This window comes from the organism of the source record quoted next, unplaced genomic scaffold (genome assembly GCF_019419815.1).
Source record: "Pyrus x bretschneideri cultivar Hongxiangsu unplaced genomic scaffold, Pyrus_bretschneideri_v1 Contig18, whole genome shotgun sequence".
Classification (NCBI taxonomy): Eukaryota; Viridiplantae; Streptophyta; class Magnoliopsida; order Rosales; family Rosaceae; genus Pyrus; species Pyrus x bretschneideri.
Genome location: NW_025999479.1, coordinates 1089160 through 1108363, shown reverse-complemented (window position 1 = coordinate 1108363; position 19204 = coordinate 1089160). Strand labels below are relative to the sequence as shown.

General features: G+C 36.7%; 1 protein-coding gene across 1 annotated transcript; it reads left to right on the top strand.

Annotated features, from left to right (window-relative positions):
* Positions 1-6323: 6323 nt before the first annotated feature.
* On the top strand, positions 6324-16290 carry LOC103926692 (ubiquitin carboxyl-terminal hydrolase 27-like). The gene is given in 10 exon segments (XM_009335506.3): positions 6324-6879; positions 7276-7402; positions 7581-7681; positions 7763-7993; positions 8373-8441; positions 8602-8730; positions 13871-14008; positions 15039-15101; positions 15211-15549; positions 15739-16290. Coding segments are annotated over 10 exon segments (1752 nt in total). The 5' UTR covers positions 6324-6600; the 3' UTR covers positions 16015-16290.
* The last annotated feature ends 2914 nt before the right edge of the window (positions 16291-19204 follow it).

Genomic DNA, 19204 nt, shown 5'->3' with positions numbered 1-19204 from the left:
TAACTAGGGCATTGAATGGGGTGACGCGATAGCTTGGCTAATGCGTCTTCCTTGTAACTCCCTCTACTGCTCGATGTTTTCTTTTGCATTGTTGTTTGCTTGCCTCGATGTTGGCTATCACTGTTATGTTTGGCATCTTTGTCCAGGTAATGAATTCCCCAGTTTCCAAAAAAAAAATAATTCTCAAAAATTGCTACAAAAGATTGATTTATGTCATTAATGATAGATTGTGGCATTTAATGAAGATGAAACACCTATTTCACGAAAACTTCAACCACTTGCTTAGCTATGTAAGGACTAGGGGTGGAAAAAATTCCCGAAAATCTCAAACCGAACCGAAAAAATCCCGATCCCAAACCAAAAATTTCCCAAACCGAAATTCCCAAAATTTTCGGGATGCTATCCCGAACCGATCCCGAAATTTAGGTACGGGATTCGGGATTGGTTTCTTGATATTTTGGGAATCCCATACCAAACCGAAAATATATATTATTAATTATTATATATGTATATTTATACATATATATTATATATATTATTCTTTTATAATTGATGCTAGTAGTTTCTAATTTATGCTTTACAACCTGGAATGCCCTACAACTTGCATATTTTTCATGTTCTGTTTTATATTCATTTGGATTTTATTATTGCTGCTGTCATGGCTGATGATTTCAAAAGGCTTGATTATTTTGTCTCTCAACAGATTGCCAAAAAGGTTTAATTAATTTGAATTTTGACTCTGATAAAAACAGTCAGGCAGGCCAATGTTCGATTAAATGGTAGTGTGAATGAAATGACATTCCTAGTTCATGAATGTGTTCTTGAATTATATATTTGAAGAATAAATCATAATTTCACATTTTAATTTGGGATTCCCGATTTGTCCCAAAATCCCGAAAATATTTCGAGATTCCCAAAATTTGGGATTCCCGAAAATTTGGTTTGGGATTGGTATTCAAATTCCTATCTCGAAAATTTTCGGTTTGGGATTCGGGATACTAGTTTCGGTTAGGTATCCCATACCGAACCACCCCTAGTAAGGACAAAGGAATGAAGTGGGCATACTTTGTAAATCTATCAACAACTACCAAAATTATGAGAACCTGTCGAAACATAAATTAATCACATCTAATAGGAAAATGACACGTGGAAATATGTCCAATATAACAGTTTTTCCCTTACGTTGTTAGTTGATGATAAAATTCCCTTAAGGGAATAAGACGCAATCTGCCCTATAATTATGTCACTAATTGGGCTTTTATGTCACTTTGGGTTGCCCATGATACATATTAGGGGCTCTCTAGGCTACCCATAACACGTCCTACCATCGAGCCATACCCAGTCAAATGGTGGCAAGGCACTGACTCTTCAGAGTCTCCCTTTGGGTGTCTGCTACACCTGTGCTCTTACTAACATGGACTTTTAGAGGACCACGGAGACTTGTCTGCATCATTAAGGACTACCTAGTATACTCTGCAACCTCCTTTCCCAACTGCCTGCTAGGGTTTTTTTCCCATAAATAGCCAAGTTAATCAAATAAAAGAGTAATCGCCACGTACTACTCATAATACTCTCAAGTTCAAATTTCCTCTCTATTATTTTTCTAACTTAGGCATCAAATGCTCTTTGGCAGATAAACCCTTCTTTTTTTTTAGGTGTTCATCAATTAAGCTAACGGTGTTTGTTCTCTTGTAGGTGAAATTTCGTCAAATCAATCGTGAATGAAATTTGCATCCACAAATTGGTATTTTCGTTGAGAGAAAAATTGAGTTACAACTCAATGTGTGCTTGGAGATCTGAGTGAAGAAAGTAAACCCTAAGAGCATCTCCAATGGAGATGTCAAAAGATTAATGTCAAATGTTAATTTGATGGCTAACGTGGCAATGTTAGTTTTTTTCTTTTTCCAACCGATATGTTTTTTTGTTACAAATGATATTTGTAGCACCCATTTTAAAAATAAATCAATTAAAATAAATTTTCAAGATCTATAATTGGTGCATTAATGGGACTCACACAATAAAATAATTAAAAATTATTTGACATCACGTTTTCTGATATATCAAATTTGACATATGAAAACATAGGATTAACATATTGGTTGGAGCTTGCTCCTACCTTCAAATTTGATTATATGACATTCCACTTAGGATTTGACATCTCCTTTAGGGATGGTCTAAAATGTAATACCCTAAAAATTTAAATATATGGAATAGAATATTTATAATTATGAATATGTGGCGAAAATCGAAAACAAATCGATTTATGGTTATGAAAATTTAATTGAGGAATTTTAAAATTTTGTTACCAAAAATTATTATAACTTACGTATTTGTATTATTGAGATTTCATATTATTTTTCAAGAATTTATATTATTTTATTTGAATTGAGTTTTAAATTAAACTAGCTACGAAGTTTGAAGTTTGGAAATTAATTATCTAAAATCCGTAGACCCTTCGAGGTCACAATTTATGTTGAATAGAGCTCAATCTCACAAACGCATAGGCACAAACCGTTCGTGAAACGGAGTTATAACGAAGAAGTTATTAACGTTGAAAGTTAGGGATATTTTTGTAATTTAACCTTCATCTCGAAGGCTCTAGATTTTTTGGAGCAATGGATGTGCCACGTGTGTGGCTGTGATGGAGAGGGAGAAAATGAGGGGGTCGATGATTCAAAAGGGGGGGGGGGGGAAGGAGAGGACCAATGGGAAAAGAAAGAAATGAGGGAAAGGAGGGAAGGGAGAATTGGCCGACCCGGCTCATTCCCTTCGACCCGTCGACCCTACTGGTTCCATTTTCCCCTTCCGACGACTTTTCGTCAAATTTTCAGGCAAATCATGCCAAAAAAAAAAAACACCTGGGAAACACTCCACAACCTTCCTTTTACCCATTCCACCCCAAATTTGATGAAATTTGAGCTTGAAATTGTGAAAAATTGATGGTTGGTGTATCGAGTTCGTGGTGGCGATTCCTCAAATTTTGAAGCTAAATCCTTCAATTACCACCACCTTTGGACTCTCCTTGAGGCCTGGAACAAAGCCCATGCATTGGTTGGGGCGTCGGAGTTGTTTTGGAGTCGAATCAAGAACGCCCAATTCAAGGGTTTCCAGTAGTTCAAGGGCGATTTGAGGTGTTTCCCGGCCGAATTGGACTTTGGCTCACGTATGAAAGTTATTCCTCTCATTGAATTCTACTTGCCTGTAAAATTTGGTAATTTTTAGAGTTGGTTGGAATTTGGGGTTTCCGTTCGCTAGAAACCGCCACCCACGGCGACATGTTGCCAATGGGCCGATGCTGCCATTTTGTGCAAATGTTGATATTCTAAATATGAACTTCGTATCCAATTGATGTGTTTCAATTATTAAACCCAATGTTGGTTATTTCGGTTACTTGAATGTCTTTGGAAAATGGATTGAAAATGAAGCCCGCATCAAGGGTACGTAGGTAGTCTAATAGGGGTTAGATGCAACCTTAAATAATTGAAATTATTCTTTTCTTGGGAATTTGAATTAAGAAAAGAAACTTGGTGATTAATTGAAAAATTAAATCTTATGTTTTGGTAATTAAACTTTGGTTATAGATTTTGTGAGTGATTAATAAATTTAGATAAAGAATTATGAATTATGGTAGTGAAATAAACAAGAGTTTAATTTGGCCTATCACCACAATTATTTTCTGAAATAAAAATTTTTCGGGTCGGGGCATTTCATAAAAGGCTTTCTTTAGTGTTCTTAGTTCTTGTTCACATGGAACAACTATGGTGGATACACAAAGAACAGCAAGCAAGAACAATAATGGCCAATCCTCGCAATCTAGGATTTCCATGGAGTCTCTGAGGCCCTAGAACATGAATTCAAAATTTTCGTTGATCACAATCTCTGCCGCACCTTTTATTCGAGGATTATAGCCGCTTTCGTAAAAAAAAAGGATTGCCATGACTTTGTCCTGGCCCCAAATCACCTCCACAGTTATTGCCTCCATTACCACACCAGTACCGCGCTAGGCCATTGTGGTTACAGCGCCATAACAATAGCAATAGTGGTGATAACAACAGCAACAATTGCAACAACAACCGCATGCGAGGCCTCATCAGGTTCAGTCACTCCCCATCAAATAGCCATCACCATTTCAACATGCTTCTATCGAGCTACAGCCACTAGCTCTGCTGGTCACTACCAAACAGCACCAGCCTCCACGAACAGTCTATATGAATAATCTCGCGGCTTGTCTTGAGCCCATTGATTTAGAAACCCTAACTCCAATGGGCTTTGGCCCATTAATGCAGCCTTTAGTGGCTTTGCTCGCAGTGCATCACATGTCTGCTAGCAGACCCGTGCCAGAGCAAACCACTGGGTTCTAGAACCTCTTATGGAACCAGATAGAAACTATGCACATGGTTTCTGAACCTCTCTAGAACTTGAGTAGGATTCTAAAACCTCTCATGGAATCAGACACGATGTAGGGATTCAGAACTTCGCATGGAATCGAATAGAGTAGCGTTTTAGAACCTCTCAAGAAAATTGGATTCCAGAATTACTCATGGAATTAGAAAGAAAGGTAACACACTAAGATTTCATATCGATGCATGAAATGAGAAGTTAAGTATACAAGGTATCGGTCTTCTATTAGCCCTCTCAATTTGCAATCATTTCAAGTAAATATAGATATATCATTTCAAACAACAGATTGATGACTAGCGATAAACACATTTTATAAATCCATGCTATATAGAAGTAAGTAACAAGAGAATATGCAATATATCATCACATAATATTACAATCACTTACCAAAAATCTCGATTATTAGCAATCGGAGCACTCAGACACGATGAACGCCTATTAAAATACACATATTATCTTAGAATCCGAAAATAAATAAGCCACCAGAATAAATTGGGGCACGTTGACCAAAAAGTCAATCGTCAGTCAAAGTGGTTAACAACCAAGATTCTCCAATATGGAAAATTCAAACGTCAAGTTTTCGTTCCATAATTTCTCAAAGGTTTGACAATAAACAAATAACATGCTAAAAAATTGCACGACAATCCAATGGTCGCATTGTTGTCAATCATGAAAATCGAACAACTGTACAATTATCTCAAAAATTTAATGATCGAACCATTGCATCAAATTTCAACAATCGAACCTTGAATATGGACTCAGGCTTCAAAAACATCTCTATGTCCAAAAGCCATGTCATTGAGTTTTCCCATGCCCCGCCATACACACCACTATGCATGGTGGTTTCCAGCAAACGGAAACTCAGTTCCCGCTAACTCCAAATTTCAAAAAATTTTACAAGCATGTAAAGCTCAACACAAGGAACAACTTTTTTACTTGTCATGAAGTCCAATAGTAACGAAAGATGGCCAAAACCCCTAGGAAAGCCACAATGTCAAAAACTTCAAAGGCTCACCATGTCGTTGTTGGAGGTAAAAATGACATGGGGTTTCAACTGGGCTCAACAATAATTTAACCCCACCATCCTCATCGATTCCTGATCCTGGTCTAGCAGAGCTAAAGGGTTTTGTTTTTGGAGACCTGGTTTTCTTACTTCCATGGGTCAGACTCTTTCCATTTATAGTAACTTTGGTCTAAGTGAGAAAAATGCCCTCCAACTTAAACACTTCTAACTTTGAATTAGGCACTGTTTGCACCTATGTGCTCGTGGAATTAACCTCTATCTATTTGTTCACCTCCAAACAAGAAATTGAAATGTAAAATGACCAAAACACCCTTGAAAACGTTTCCTGAAACTGAAAATAAATAAATAATAAATTATAGGAGAAGATAAATGTTTAATTCAATGATCATATGCTTTCCGATTTAGGTGATTTTTGTTAAAAATAAAGATGTGCCCTATAAGCACCTGAAACGGGCTCGAGTTGTTATTGTTGATGAGCAATAGAAACCACAACTAGGAGCATGTTTACTTAATAGAAATGGAAAAGAATGACACTGGAGAGCTTAGAAGTTTGAGACGTGAGAAAATGGAATTAGATCAACTAGATCCCCTTGTTGATTTAATTCCTGACTTTTACATATTTGATTACGAGTTTTGGGAGAAAAGTTACACTTTTTTTTTATTATTTTTTTTATGTATAAGCAAACACAGAGGGAAGTATAGAAGTAAAATAATTTTATTACCCATATTTTAGTAAAGCAGCAAAGTCAAAAATAAAATTAATTCCAGTTATGTCAAGTAAACATGAATTCTGAATGCAATAAGGGTGGGTTACTGTTTAATTAGGCCGCTAAAAAACAGGATTTTTTTTCCAAACTCCCTATTTAACATCAACCTAAGCTCACTACATCCTGAAGCTCACCGCATATGTAGGAGTTGGGTGAGACTGCATAAAGAGTGCAGAGCTATAAAAACGTTATGGACGTTTGCCTAGTTTTCAGACTGCCCTATTAAAGTTGATTTATTTCAGATTTGCATAAAGAACACAGTGTTTCCGGTGTTCCTTCAATTGTTATTGTTGCAGGGTTTTGACGGTTTTGAAATCCCATTGATCCTTCCTAGAAGTCTCTGGAATCTGTCTATCTGTGTGGGTATTGGGTATTGCGTATTGAGTTATTGGGTAAGATAGAAATAGGATGAAGTTTGAAAGGGAGGTAAATTTGAAGTGTTTGATTGGGCAATTCCAACAAGGGTTTATGACTTTATCTGGTTCAAGCTCGATTTCATCTGTGGCTGCTATTCTGGGTGTTGCTGGTGGCTTTGTTCTTGCTCTCAGAGGCTCGAAATTCAGCATCCTAAACACCTTAGACTTGGAGTGGCTGCTACACACTGAGACTTCTTCTCCCGAGCAGCTGCCTTTGGTACCGGGCCTCCAAAATCTTGGAAATAATTGTTTTCTCAATGTTATTTTACAGGTATTCCCACTTGTTTCCTTTTTTTTTTTTTCAATTTTTTTTTTAATTTAGTTTTTGTACTTATACTCTTGTTTGATTGCTTTTGTTGACTTATATATTGATTAGAAATTGAAATCCATTGTATTATATGTTCTTGATTAAGACCATTGATCAGGGTAGAACGAGATGCACATTCGCTTACACTATCAGGTTAAATCATGTTTGGAAATACTAGGAGAACATTATATGTGTGCTTGTTTGTGTGTGCGCGCATGGTCGCGTTTGTTCACCTGTAAGTGTTTGAAGATGGAAGTCGATTACATTCTATGTATGTTCTGTTTAGAAATCAATTACGTTAAGTGTTTCATGAATTAGAATGATTTTATGTGATTTGTTGTTGGATGTTTTAATCTTCAGGCTCTTGCTAGCTGTTCATGCTTTCAACCCTTTCTCCAGAAGGTTTTAGAGGAATATGAGTTCTCAGCAGCTGGCAATCGCGTTGATGGCTTTCCTCTTGCAATAGCTTTGGCTACTTCGTTAGAAGGTTAGTATTAAGCCTTTTGGACTCGCTTGACGTTTGTTGGAATTAAACTGTATACTGGAATGCTTTTTAAATATAAAACTTGGTTCAATAAGACATCATATGTCATCATGTCTTAAGAATATGTAACTTTCTGGCTTTTCTATTAGGTATTCCAAACTAATTTATAATATTTCTGTAGACCTGTGCATAGTTGGTGGAGGAAGAGTTGTATTAAGTCCACGGAAAGTGATGCTTGCAATGGCAGATTACATTCAGAATTTCGATCTAACAAGCCAGCATGTGCTACTCTGCCTTCTAAATACCATAACAACTTGAGTAATCAAAGTTGAATATCTAATATGTAATATTATGTACACATAGGATGCAGCAGAAGCATTTCTTCATCTTCTGTCCTCTTTAAGAGAAGAATTTTCAGATTGCTATCTTCCAAATCAATGTTCTTTGGCAGAACTCTGTGCATCTAATTGTAGGATTATTACTCCTAAGAGTATGGAGAACTAGAGTAAGCAGGCAAGGTGGCAGCAACACTACCTTGGGCCATTTGATGGAATTCTCGGTAGCATCCTCACGTGCCAAAGTTGCTCATCACAGGTTCACATGAATTTCTGAAGGAACACAATCATGCACTAATTTGAGTTATACTTGATCTCGTGTATGCTTATCTGCACCTTTTGTGTATTTGCAACTCTTGCGATTAGTTGGTTTGCTACTGTTTCTGTTTCCAAAATCAATTTCACATGTCTAATTTTCCTTAAATTCTTCTGAAATTCTACATCCTTCGGTCTTGGTTGTCCTAGTAGGCTGCAATTTTGTGTTTTAGATGTTGAATTTTAATAAATAAAGTTACTTGTTGACAATATCCTATCTTCACTGGCCATTGTTCTAGAGTCTTCAGTCAGGGTTTCCTCTTTTTATTTCAATGGTATCATTCAATTGTGGATATTTCAGAGTCTGACTCTTTATTTTGCAGATATCATTGAATTTCGAATCTTTTCACAGCTTGCCTCTTTCACCAGTCCTTGATGGCGGTGGCACAATTGTATGTGTAATGTGTACTGAAGTTTTCACTCTTTGATATTATGTATGTTGAGCCTATCACTTGACTTCTGCTGTTATGATTGCTTTCTTCTAAACTAAAACGTCTCCGTTTTTACCTTTCCTTTTTATTCTTAATCAATTCTGTTTTTGTACAATGTTAGATGGTTGGATGCACCTTAGAGGATTGCCTGGAGCAGTTCACTGCTGCTGAGCAAGTTGAGAATTACCACTGTAACCATTGTTGGCACATTGCGGCAGTCAAGTATTTATTTTCTCTAGGAGTAAATGAGGTAAATCCTTTATTCCCATATTATGAAAATATGTAACTTGACAGCCTTATTTTGCATATGACGACTGCAGCAGAATAGGGTTCCTGTTACTCCTTCATCTTCCTGTTTCTCCTTCTATTTTCTTGTCTGATGCGACTAGGAAAAGAAAGACAGTTCTCTTTCACATTAAGTGAAGAAATGATGATGCCAAATCCTAGATTCCTGAAAGAAAAACAAAGGGAAGCTGATTGGGTACTTTAGAAACTGACATCACCTCCAATTATATTGCACCAGGTTTGCTACTGCAGACAAAGCGTTGTGTCCCATTTATTGAATACATGATTATTAACTCATACTCCTTAAAAAACTTTCGAATTTTGGCTATGCATTAATAATCTTTTATAATACAAAAACTTATTACTATATGGAAAAATAAAAACACTCATTGACTGTTTATTAAATTCCATAAATGCTTTGCATCACCGGGAAACTAAAACTAAATCACTTGTGCTTGGATGTGTCACCAGATGCTCTTTTAGGGACTTTGATAGTCAATTCGAAAAAATAAAAAGGTTTAAAAGATAGAGCTATAAGACATAGGGTTTAATCGTTATGTGTTCTTCCTCCTATAGGAGGCATTATATATAAAACACATCTTGTGATACAAGGAATATTAAAGGACTACTAACTAAACTGGGAAACACAATTGTATTCCTGATCACAAACAATCTCCTAATTAATAGGGTTGCCTCACACCAACACTCCCCCTCAAGTTGGTGCATAGATATCTCCTAAGCCCAACTTGTCGAGTGAGTCCCAAAATCTCCCAGGAGATACTGCATGTGTTAGAATATTTGCCAGCTATTCTTCTGTTTTCACAAATGGAATGTCAACAAGCCTAACATCAAGCTTCTCCTTTATGAAGTATCCATCCACCTCAACATGTTTGGTCCAATCATCGTGCACCGGATTGTTAGCTATTTCCCGAGCCGCTTTATTATAACTGTACAATAGCATAGACCCCTTTGGCTTAAAACCTATCTTAGTAAGAAGTATTTGAAGCCATAGAAGTTCACAAATACCATGTGCCAACCCCCTATATTCAGCTTCGGCTAACGATCTAGCCACCACATTCTGTTTCTTACTTTTCTAGGTCACTAGATTACCAGCCACGAATGTAAAGTAACCCGATGTAGACCGCCTATATGTGATGTTCCCATCCCAATTTGCATCAGTATATCATGTCACCTCCATATGCCTATGCTTTCTGTACATTAGGCCTTTTCGTGGAGCTCCCTTTAAATAGCTCAAAATCCTCATTACGGCCGCCATGTGATCTTCACTTGGTGCATGCATAAATTGACTCACTACACTTACTGCGTAAGCAATATATGGTCTAGTAAGTGACAAGTAAATTAATCTTCACACTAACCTTTGATACCTCTTTTTATCTGTTGGAACTTAATCTTGATAGATTGCAAGATGATGATTTTGCACATTGGAGTGTCCACCGGTTTACATGCCAACATAACTGTCTCGGATAACAATTCCAACACGTACTTACGTTGTGACAAGTAGACCCCTTCTTGAGACCTAACAACCTCAATACCCAGAAAGTACTTTAGTCCTCCTAAATCTTTCATCTCGAACTCGAAGGCCAAGTATCCCTGTAGCCGTTCAATTTCGTTCGTATCATCACATGTGACAATCATATCATCCACATATGTAATGATCAAAGTAATTGTACCATCCTTGCGTCTGATGAATAAAGTATGATTTGAGTTCCCTTATCGGTATCTGTACTTTTTCATAGCCTGAGTGAATGCCTTTCAAAATCTGCACACTTTCCCACTAGAGTTTTCAATGCCCTACCCTGGTGGAAAATCTAGGTGGACCTCCTCCTCTAAATCCCCATGTAGGAATGCATTTTTCACATCAAACTGTCTCAAAGGCCAATAAGATTAGCCGCAAGAGATAATAAAACTTTAATGGATTTTTGCAGCCGGAGCAAACGTTTCCTGATAGTCGATACCAAGGGTCTGTGTGTACCCTTTGGCTACTACCCTTGCCTTGTACTTATCCTCCAGATGCGTTTGCTCACTTGACCTGTTATTTGGGTAGTCAGCACTTAAACCAGTAGGGATATCGAACCAGCCACCTACGGTTGTCTCCCCCTGAGGAATATGGCGTAGGTCACCCCATCAGCCTAGTATAGCTTGGGCGTGCAAGCGCCAATGAGAAGGGAACGAGTAATCTCAAGTATATGTCAATTTTTCCGTTCGGCTACTCCATTTTGTTGTGGGGTCTGAGGACCAGTAGTCTCACGGAGAATTCCCTTGTCTTCAAAAAACTAAGAAAGGTCCTGATTAATGTATTCACCACCATTATCAAATCTAAGTACTTTAATAGGAAGCCGATTATTGTATGTGGACCAGATGATAAAACATTTGGATAGTTTCACTTAAATCGCTCTTATGTTTCATGAGATATAACCAAGTCATTCTAGTGCAGTCATCAACAAACGTTATAAACCAACGCACATCATGCTGAGTGGTAACTGGACATGGCCCCCATACATCAGAGTAAACCAACTCAAAAGGAACTGTTCTTTTATTAAAACTCGGAGGATACGAAGCTTGACTTTTAGCTAATGTGCACACATTACACTTTAGAGAAGAATTTGAAATATTATTAAATAATGACGGAAGTAATTTCCGCAAGTAACCAAAGGAGGCATGACCTAGGCGACGGTGCCACAATTCAACAGTCTTTCTCCTTTCCACTATCACAACTTCGAACTTGGTGAACCCCAACCTTGTGTAACATCGTCGACATAGTACAACCCCCTCCTCTTAGTACCACGTCCAATGATCGCCTAAGTCCGAATATCTTGAAGTAGACAGAAAGATGGAAACATTTGCACTATACAGTCTAATTGCTCAGTTACTTGCCCCACAAATAATAAGTGGCTAGAAAGTATGGGAACAAGTAAACAATTATGTAAAGAGAGGGTAGCAGTGAGTGCTATTGAACCCACCCCTCTACCCAGGGCAACACCTCCATTGGCAGTAATAATATTGTCTCGTGGTAGTGGTGTCATTGAGTTAAAAAGAGTATGATCGTAAATCATATGATCAGTGGCCCCATAATCAATAATCCAACCTGTATCATAATCATCAGATGCAATTAAGACTTGCCTGTGTTACCTAGGGTCGTCAAATTGCTTTCTTGAAGCAATCAAATTTAAAAAGGAAAACTGACGGTCCAGATTATTTAGGTCAAAGTTGTTTTCCTGGGTTGTCCCTGCTAGTGGGCCAAGCAGGCCGGTTCCATCAATGTTGCTAACGCCAGCACCTGCTGGTGGATTTGAATTGTTCTGGCTTCAAAACTCAGTAGCCCATTTTCCGAGTTTCCTCTTTGTGGCGCAATGGGTGGGATGTCAGTCAAGCACAGCCCACTTCCTGATTTTCCTCCATGCGGTGCCAACAGAGCTTCTGTCAGACGCTTATGAGGCGGGCATCAACCCCACGAGGGAGAACATGACTAGGCTGTCTGTCATTAAAGCAGCAAGTTGTTGGTTTCAGTTTTGATATTCTGGGTTTAGTACTTGGATTACCGGTAAGGTTTCTTGCTTCGAAACCTTTGAATTGGTGGTTTTTTTTTTTTTTTTTTTTTTCCTCTCTTTTGGATTGGGATAAAGTGAGGTTTCTTGCTTTGAAACCTTTTAAAATTGAATTCTGGTTGCTGGTTGCAGACGGCAGCCAACAATGGAATCCTCAAGTCCGCAGAATTTAGGGTTTAGGGGAAGAGACAAGTCGAAACTTGTTCTGATGCCAAGATAAAACTAAAAGACATAGGGCTTAATCGTTATGTATTCTTCTCCCTATAGGAGGCATTATATAAACACATCTTGTGATACAAGGAATATTAAGGGACTACTAACTAAACTAGGAAACACAATTGTATTCCTAATCACAAACAATCTCCTAATTAATAGGGTTGACTCACGCGAACATTAAATGTCAAAATGATCCCTGTGTTATAGCCATTTAGTCAATTTAGTCCTTGTGTTCCAATTTAACCAATTTAGTCCTTATGTTTCTCTGTTAGCCAATTAAGAACATTCCATTCAATCTCTGTTAAAAAATCATAAAATTATCACACCCTATTATAGAAAAATATTTTAACAAACCCACCCTGCCAATGAAAAAAAAAAAAAAATTAAACAAACCCACGCCATCCGCCTTGTCCTTGATCCAAACCCCAACCCTAGCCACACACGTAGGCAACTCGACCAACGAGTCTCTACATCCACCTTGACCCCACCTGTCACCACGCGAATTCCATCATGGTAGTCCCAAGAAAATTAACCCTGATCACCTCGTCTTTGACTGTGTAATTGAGAAACTGATCGTAGAGAGCCATATATTACCCTTTCTCTTTATTTAAATTTAAATTTGCAGAAAATTGCTAATCAATGAGAAATAAGATATATAAGAGATAAAACTTCCAATCTGAAAAATTGTTAAGGTTGTGACATAGAAAAGAGAGGAGGGTGCGAGAAAATTGGGGGATGAGAGAACGTTAGGAAGGAGGTCGGGGAGTTGAGACTTAAGTAATTTTTCTTTTAATTTTTAATTTTATTTCATTTTTAAATATTTTGAATCAAATAGATAATTTTATAAATAAGTTTATATTAATTTATGGGAATTGTTATTAACACTCCAAAAATCTCATTCTACACTCCAAACTTTCTATATCAGGAAAGAAAAATACACTTGTGAGGAGTGTAGAATTAGATTTTTGGAGTGTCAATAACACTTCCCTAATTTATGAATTTTTAAAATAGATTGGATGGAATGTCCTCAATTAGATGATAGAGATAAACACAAGGACCAAGTTTGCCAAATTAAAAACATAGGGACTAAATTGACCCAATGACTAGAACACATGGACCATTTTGACATTTAAGCCAAATAAAAAACATGGGGACTAAATTGACCCAATGACTAGAACACATGGACCATTTTGACATTTAAGTCAAATAAAAATTATCGCATTTCTCCTTATGTGGCCCTCGAGGTTCTTATTCCTTTCAAGAAGAGCTATTGACTTCTGTAAACATAATCCCGTTTGCTCCTTTAATTTGATTGTTTTTCAGGAAGAGATTGAAAAGATTAAGAGGTGCCCTGAGCAAGATTCCTGTGACTGTCGAAGCCATTTTCATCTGCATAAGCTACCGTGGTCAAATAGATTTTCATATACTCTAAAGCAAATAAGTATTGCTCGTTGCCCAAAGGTTTGTTCCTTTTTTCTTCTGTTATTACATAAAACCTGAGGTACTTCCAGGTGTCAACTAGACCGACAGGAAGAAAGATAAATGGGAATTTGGAACTATTTGGCATGACACGATATTGCTCTTGAACACTTGGGTTTATTTGATTATCATGTGGAAGCCCATGTACCTCAGCTGCTTTGGCATCATCTAAGAATGAATAAGGGAATATGTGGCAATAGGCATCTCAAAAGCTCTTGGAGCCTGCTTATTATGGTTACAAGAAAACAAAGGAAAATGTTGTACGAACAAGATATGTCCATAATACGAAAGAAAGCCCAACGTAACTAACAAATTATGGTCAAGGCAATTTTCATGTTGTATTTGGAAAAATTTTCTAACCTAACCAAGAAAGCTTAGTTTTGGGGAAGCCTCTGCAAAATTAACTGTCAAATTTGCATAAACCCAAAGTGGATTAACTGGTTTATTTGGTTCTTCAGTTCTTGTAACAGGATCCATTATTCTGTTATATTGTTTATCTTTATTATATTCACTTGGAAAACGATAGTAGAAAAACAAGGAAATCTCAATTTACTTGGTGACCCAGCATAAGAGAAAAACTGGAGAAGTGATTTATAGTATTGTTTGATATCATTTGCCATTATATTTAAATATCTACTGAAAATAGTTAGACAAAAGATGCAATTTCTAGAGTGGATTTGGTTGTTTTGGAAAAGTTAAGCCCCAACTGGGAATTGAACTGATGGTTGGTTATGTGAAGTACAAATCAGAAGAGAGCTAAAAATTGTTCAACAAGCCATGTTCATTTATATCTCTGGTTGTCTTCTTTCCTTTATATGACTAACATCACTAAATCTGTTTGCAAATAATCTACTGGTTTCTTGTACTTTTCGCTCATATTTTGGGTATTTCGCTCTAGTTGTTTCTCACTTTCTGCATTTTATTAAACGTTTTCTGACATCTTGATTTTCCTGAGAAGTAGGTGTATGCTTAAATCTCTACAAATTTCTTTTGATCTGATTGTGTCTTGCAGATTCTATGCATTCATCTAAAACGTGTTTCAGTCAATATATTTGGGGAACTAGTAAAACTTCAGGTATTTGAAATTTCTTGTTGTTCTTTGTTCAGTCCATGAGAACATATTTCCTGGATAAAATGGTTTAAAATATTTGTCATGGCGTGGGGTTTTGTATTGATGATTGCAGGGCCATATTTCTTTTCCGTTGGTTTTGGATCTGTTGCAATTCAGGACAACTGAGGTCGGAATAAAGAGTTGGGAAGAAAACATGAAAAGAGGGCAAGTTCAGCGACAATGTAGAAACCTGGGAACTTTCCACAATCAATCCAGTATGCAGCATGATCAGATAAAGCGGAATCATATCTATGGATCAACGAGAGGAAGTATCTACCCAAAAGAATTAGCTTCAGATGTATCTCGATTCACTGCAAATGCACAAGATTTTTCGGGAGAATCCAGCTTTTCCCAAGCTGCAGGGATTTCAAAATCCATGCATGCAGACATGAACTTGCACTCAGAAGATCAGGTAGTTGAAATTTGCTGCTATTGTATATCAGTTGATTTGAGAATTGTTTGGCCTTTGCTTTTCCTCATAAAAGAACAATTTTTGCATCTTAAAACTTGTATTTGTTTTTCATTTTTAAAGTATTTTTTATGGTGTTTGATGAATAACTAGCTTTTAGGTTGATTATTAATGTGCGCGTACCTAGTGCAGTTGACTGAGAGTTGCGAAGTGGTTCCTTCAAATACTAGCCTGTACCGTGTTGTTGCCGTTGTGGAGCACTTTGGAAGAGCTGGAAGTGGGCACTACACCGTTTACAGAAGCGTGAGAGCTGATTTATGTGACAAAGAACCTAGTGATGAATCTGAGTTTGACGCTGCTGCGTTGTGCTGGTTTTCTATTTCAGATTCACAAGTGTGTGCTGTTTCAATGGAAGATGTTCTCGCTGCAGAAGCCAGCTTTCTTTTCTACGAAAAATATGAAGACTGAAGAATGAACCTTAGTTTTGAATTTGTCACGAAAGGAATTGTTGAAAATGTACATTACCTTGGAAATTAAACAAAAAAGAAAAAGAAAATGTATCAATAGAATTGATAAAAAGCTGTATTTTTGTGAAGGTTTGGGGTTGCTTGTAGAACTATATTCTTATCTGATTTTATTATTTTTCTTTCTATTTTTTAAATAAAAGAACTTCTAAGACCTTTGAATTGGACGACACGAGTTTGTTTGGACTTAAAAATGGCATTGTGTGCATTTTATGTTGTCTTCCTCAGCAATAGTATTTATAGAAACTTGAAAGCTATTTGATTGGTTTTGGATGAGGCATGTTGATCAACAATTAGAAGGTGACAAAGCTATAATATGCGATTGTTGTGTGAAAAGTACGAGGAAATTAAAATTCTGTCTAAAACTAATTTAATCTAGGAATGAGAATGCACAACGTGGGAAGAACTCTTATTATAAATGCATGCAGTGTTAGAGCACAGATAAAATTGCAGTATAAGTAAGAATATTCTCATCTTGGGTAGGATGGATATTACATATCTAACAAGAAATAAATTTCCTACATTGTCAAAAGTGGGTGTCAGAATTAGCCAAAGGTCCTGCTCACCACAGAATCTAGCTACTAAGTCCTGGAGGGACACAAAATAGAAAGTGTGAGTGGAAAAAAAATAAGGATTTATTAAATCATTTGCCTTTTGTAACATAGTAACTTCTTGCTGTAAAACTTGTATGGTTTCCAAAGTGCTTTCGAGACTTACATTCGCTAGAAAAGACGAGTTTCTTGCTGTGAAAATAACACTATATCGGACTCGAGGTGAGGAGAGGATGAAGATGGTCGTGGTGTGTGGTCTTGGTTTTATGGTATGTAGAGGAGAGAGAGAGAGAGAGAGAGAGAGAGTCAATGTAGTTGAGAAGATAGAGTGGGAGTATTAAGCTAAGTGAGAGCAACTCCACTGTTGCTTATTACCTTGAGGATAGGCAACCCAATCACTATCCCCCCCTCCCCAAAACACTTCAGCCCACTCAAGTAATTGGACCCAAGATGAGCCCAATGGAGAAGCCAAGCAATAATCACCTAACCCAGAGCCCTGCCTATGTGGTGTAAGGCTAACGTCATGATAACGTCAGCCACGATTTAAATTATTAAAATATTATAGAAATTATAAAAAAAAATTATAACTTTTTTTCTATATATACATAACCATGTTCTTCCACGTTACACTAAATTTTAATATTTTTGAATACTTTATATTGTTACCCACAATTAAAAATAAAGTTATCTTTTATTATTTTATAAAATAAAAAATGCTAATATTTTAATATTTTAAAGGTGAAGATGCATTTGGTCAGTTACTGTTTACTGTAGGGAGTTACTGTTCATTTAAGTGGATTGAGTTGCCTATTACCCAGGGACCTTCCTACACTAGAAATGCTCTGAGAGTGTCGGAGGGAGTGAGTATGTCAGAGTAAGCTGCAAGAAAAAGAGAGGAAATGGATCCCAATGGCACGCAAAACAACGAAATAAAACAACAATGGAAGTATCCAATAAGTGATTAAATTACTAAACTTCCTTGACGTTAAAATTCTATAAATCTTCGTTTTTAACTACAAACTCTATTCCACTTGCGCTCACAGGTTTGTAGTGAAGAGTACAACAAGAATATATCAAGGAGGGAGACAAAATGTTAAATGAGCTCAAGTGTTTACGTAAGATTTACAGTTAGCCTTGCAGGGACATTTTTTAAATTTCACAATGTGAGAGAATAAAATACAATAGAGTTAGGGGCGAGTTGTAACAGAGAGGGGTGGAGCGATAGAGTGACAGAGTGCATATCCCTTTTTTTGTTGTGAAGACGATTGAAGAGAGGACAAGTAGTGAAGACTGAACAAAGCGATTGAGTGAAGCACTTTGAGTGTATTTTTGTTTTTTCTTTTGTGTGTTGGACAACATGAGTCATGACTTTGGAAATCTCGAAAATTTTCTAAGTTATAAGTGCACCACTATGTATGCCGTCTCAAAATCTAGCCCATATTGCGATAGCATTTCAATTTTTGCAACGACAATAGTTCTCTATCTTAATTTTTGTGACGACAACAGTCCTCTGCCGCATGATTTGCTACCGCATCAAATGTCGTAAAATAGCGACGCAAATGAAATTTTCTCTAGCAGTGAAGTTGTGATATCAAAATCATATTTATATCACATTTTACATTTTCAAGAGATGCAAATATGAGCTCTATTTCAATGGAAAAAACTATTTATTTTGATCTATCTGATTGACGAAACCTACCTCCAAAAGATGTAAAACAAAAATGTAAATGTAAACGTAAATTTTTATTTTAATTTTTATTTATTTTTTGCCATGATCGGGTATTTTAAATCTTATCTATTGTAAAGCTTTCCGATCAACAAAAATTGTAGAATGTCAATTTTAATGCATTTTGCATGTCGTCCACCAAAGATGATCAAAAGACAAATGCTAAGGTGACTCTCAAAAGAGGGGCTCTCCATAGACTTTCTGCCTTATGCTTATGGCACAATGTGTTATAGTGTTGACATGGGAATCAACGTTAAACTGTGAGGTGGTAGAAAGTCCACAAAGTGTCCCACTTTTGCGAGAGTCCCTTTAGCATTTTAATGAGTCGATTTATATAAAGTATTTTACCCTATTCTTAATTATAATTTATTGGTTATTTTGGTAGAATTTTGATACTTTGTTATATATTTTCAATTTAGGACATGCAACTTCCTCTTGAGCATGAAGTAATCAAATGGACGAATTTGGGACTGATTACATTTGGAGAGTGTTTGTGATTCTTTCAAGATGATTGTGTCAAAATTTTGGATTTTTCTACCTAACCCTTTGAATGTGGCGAAAAAAGAAGGCCCAGCATGCAACTTTCCTAGATTGACATTTTTGGACGTTTTGGGTATTTTGGAGGTCACAATGGCATGTTTTGAGGAATGTTCCTTCTGAGGATTTTTTGGGGGCGTCTTAAGCTAACAAAAGAAACCTTTTGGGACCAAATCAGAGTTGATTTGGTTGGTCAAAAGTATGTTTTTAGGAGAAGTCCGAATTTGAAATTAAATAGGAAACCTTTTTTTTGCTAGTTTATTATTTTATTATGTTTCCTAGTTTTATTCTAAGACCTTTTCTAAGTAGGATTTTGTTTG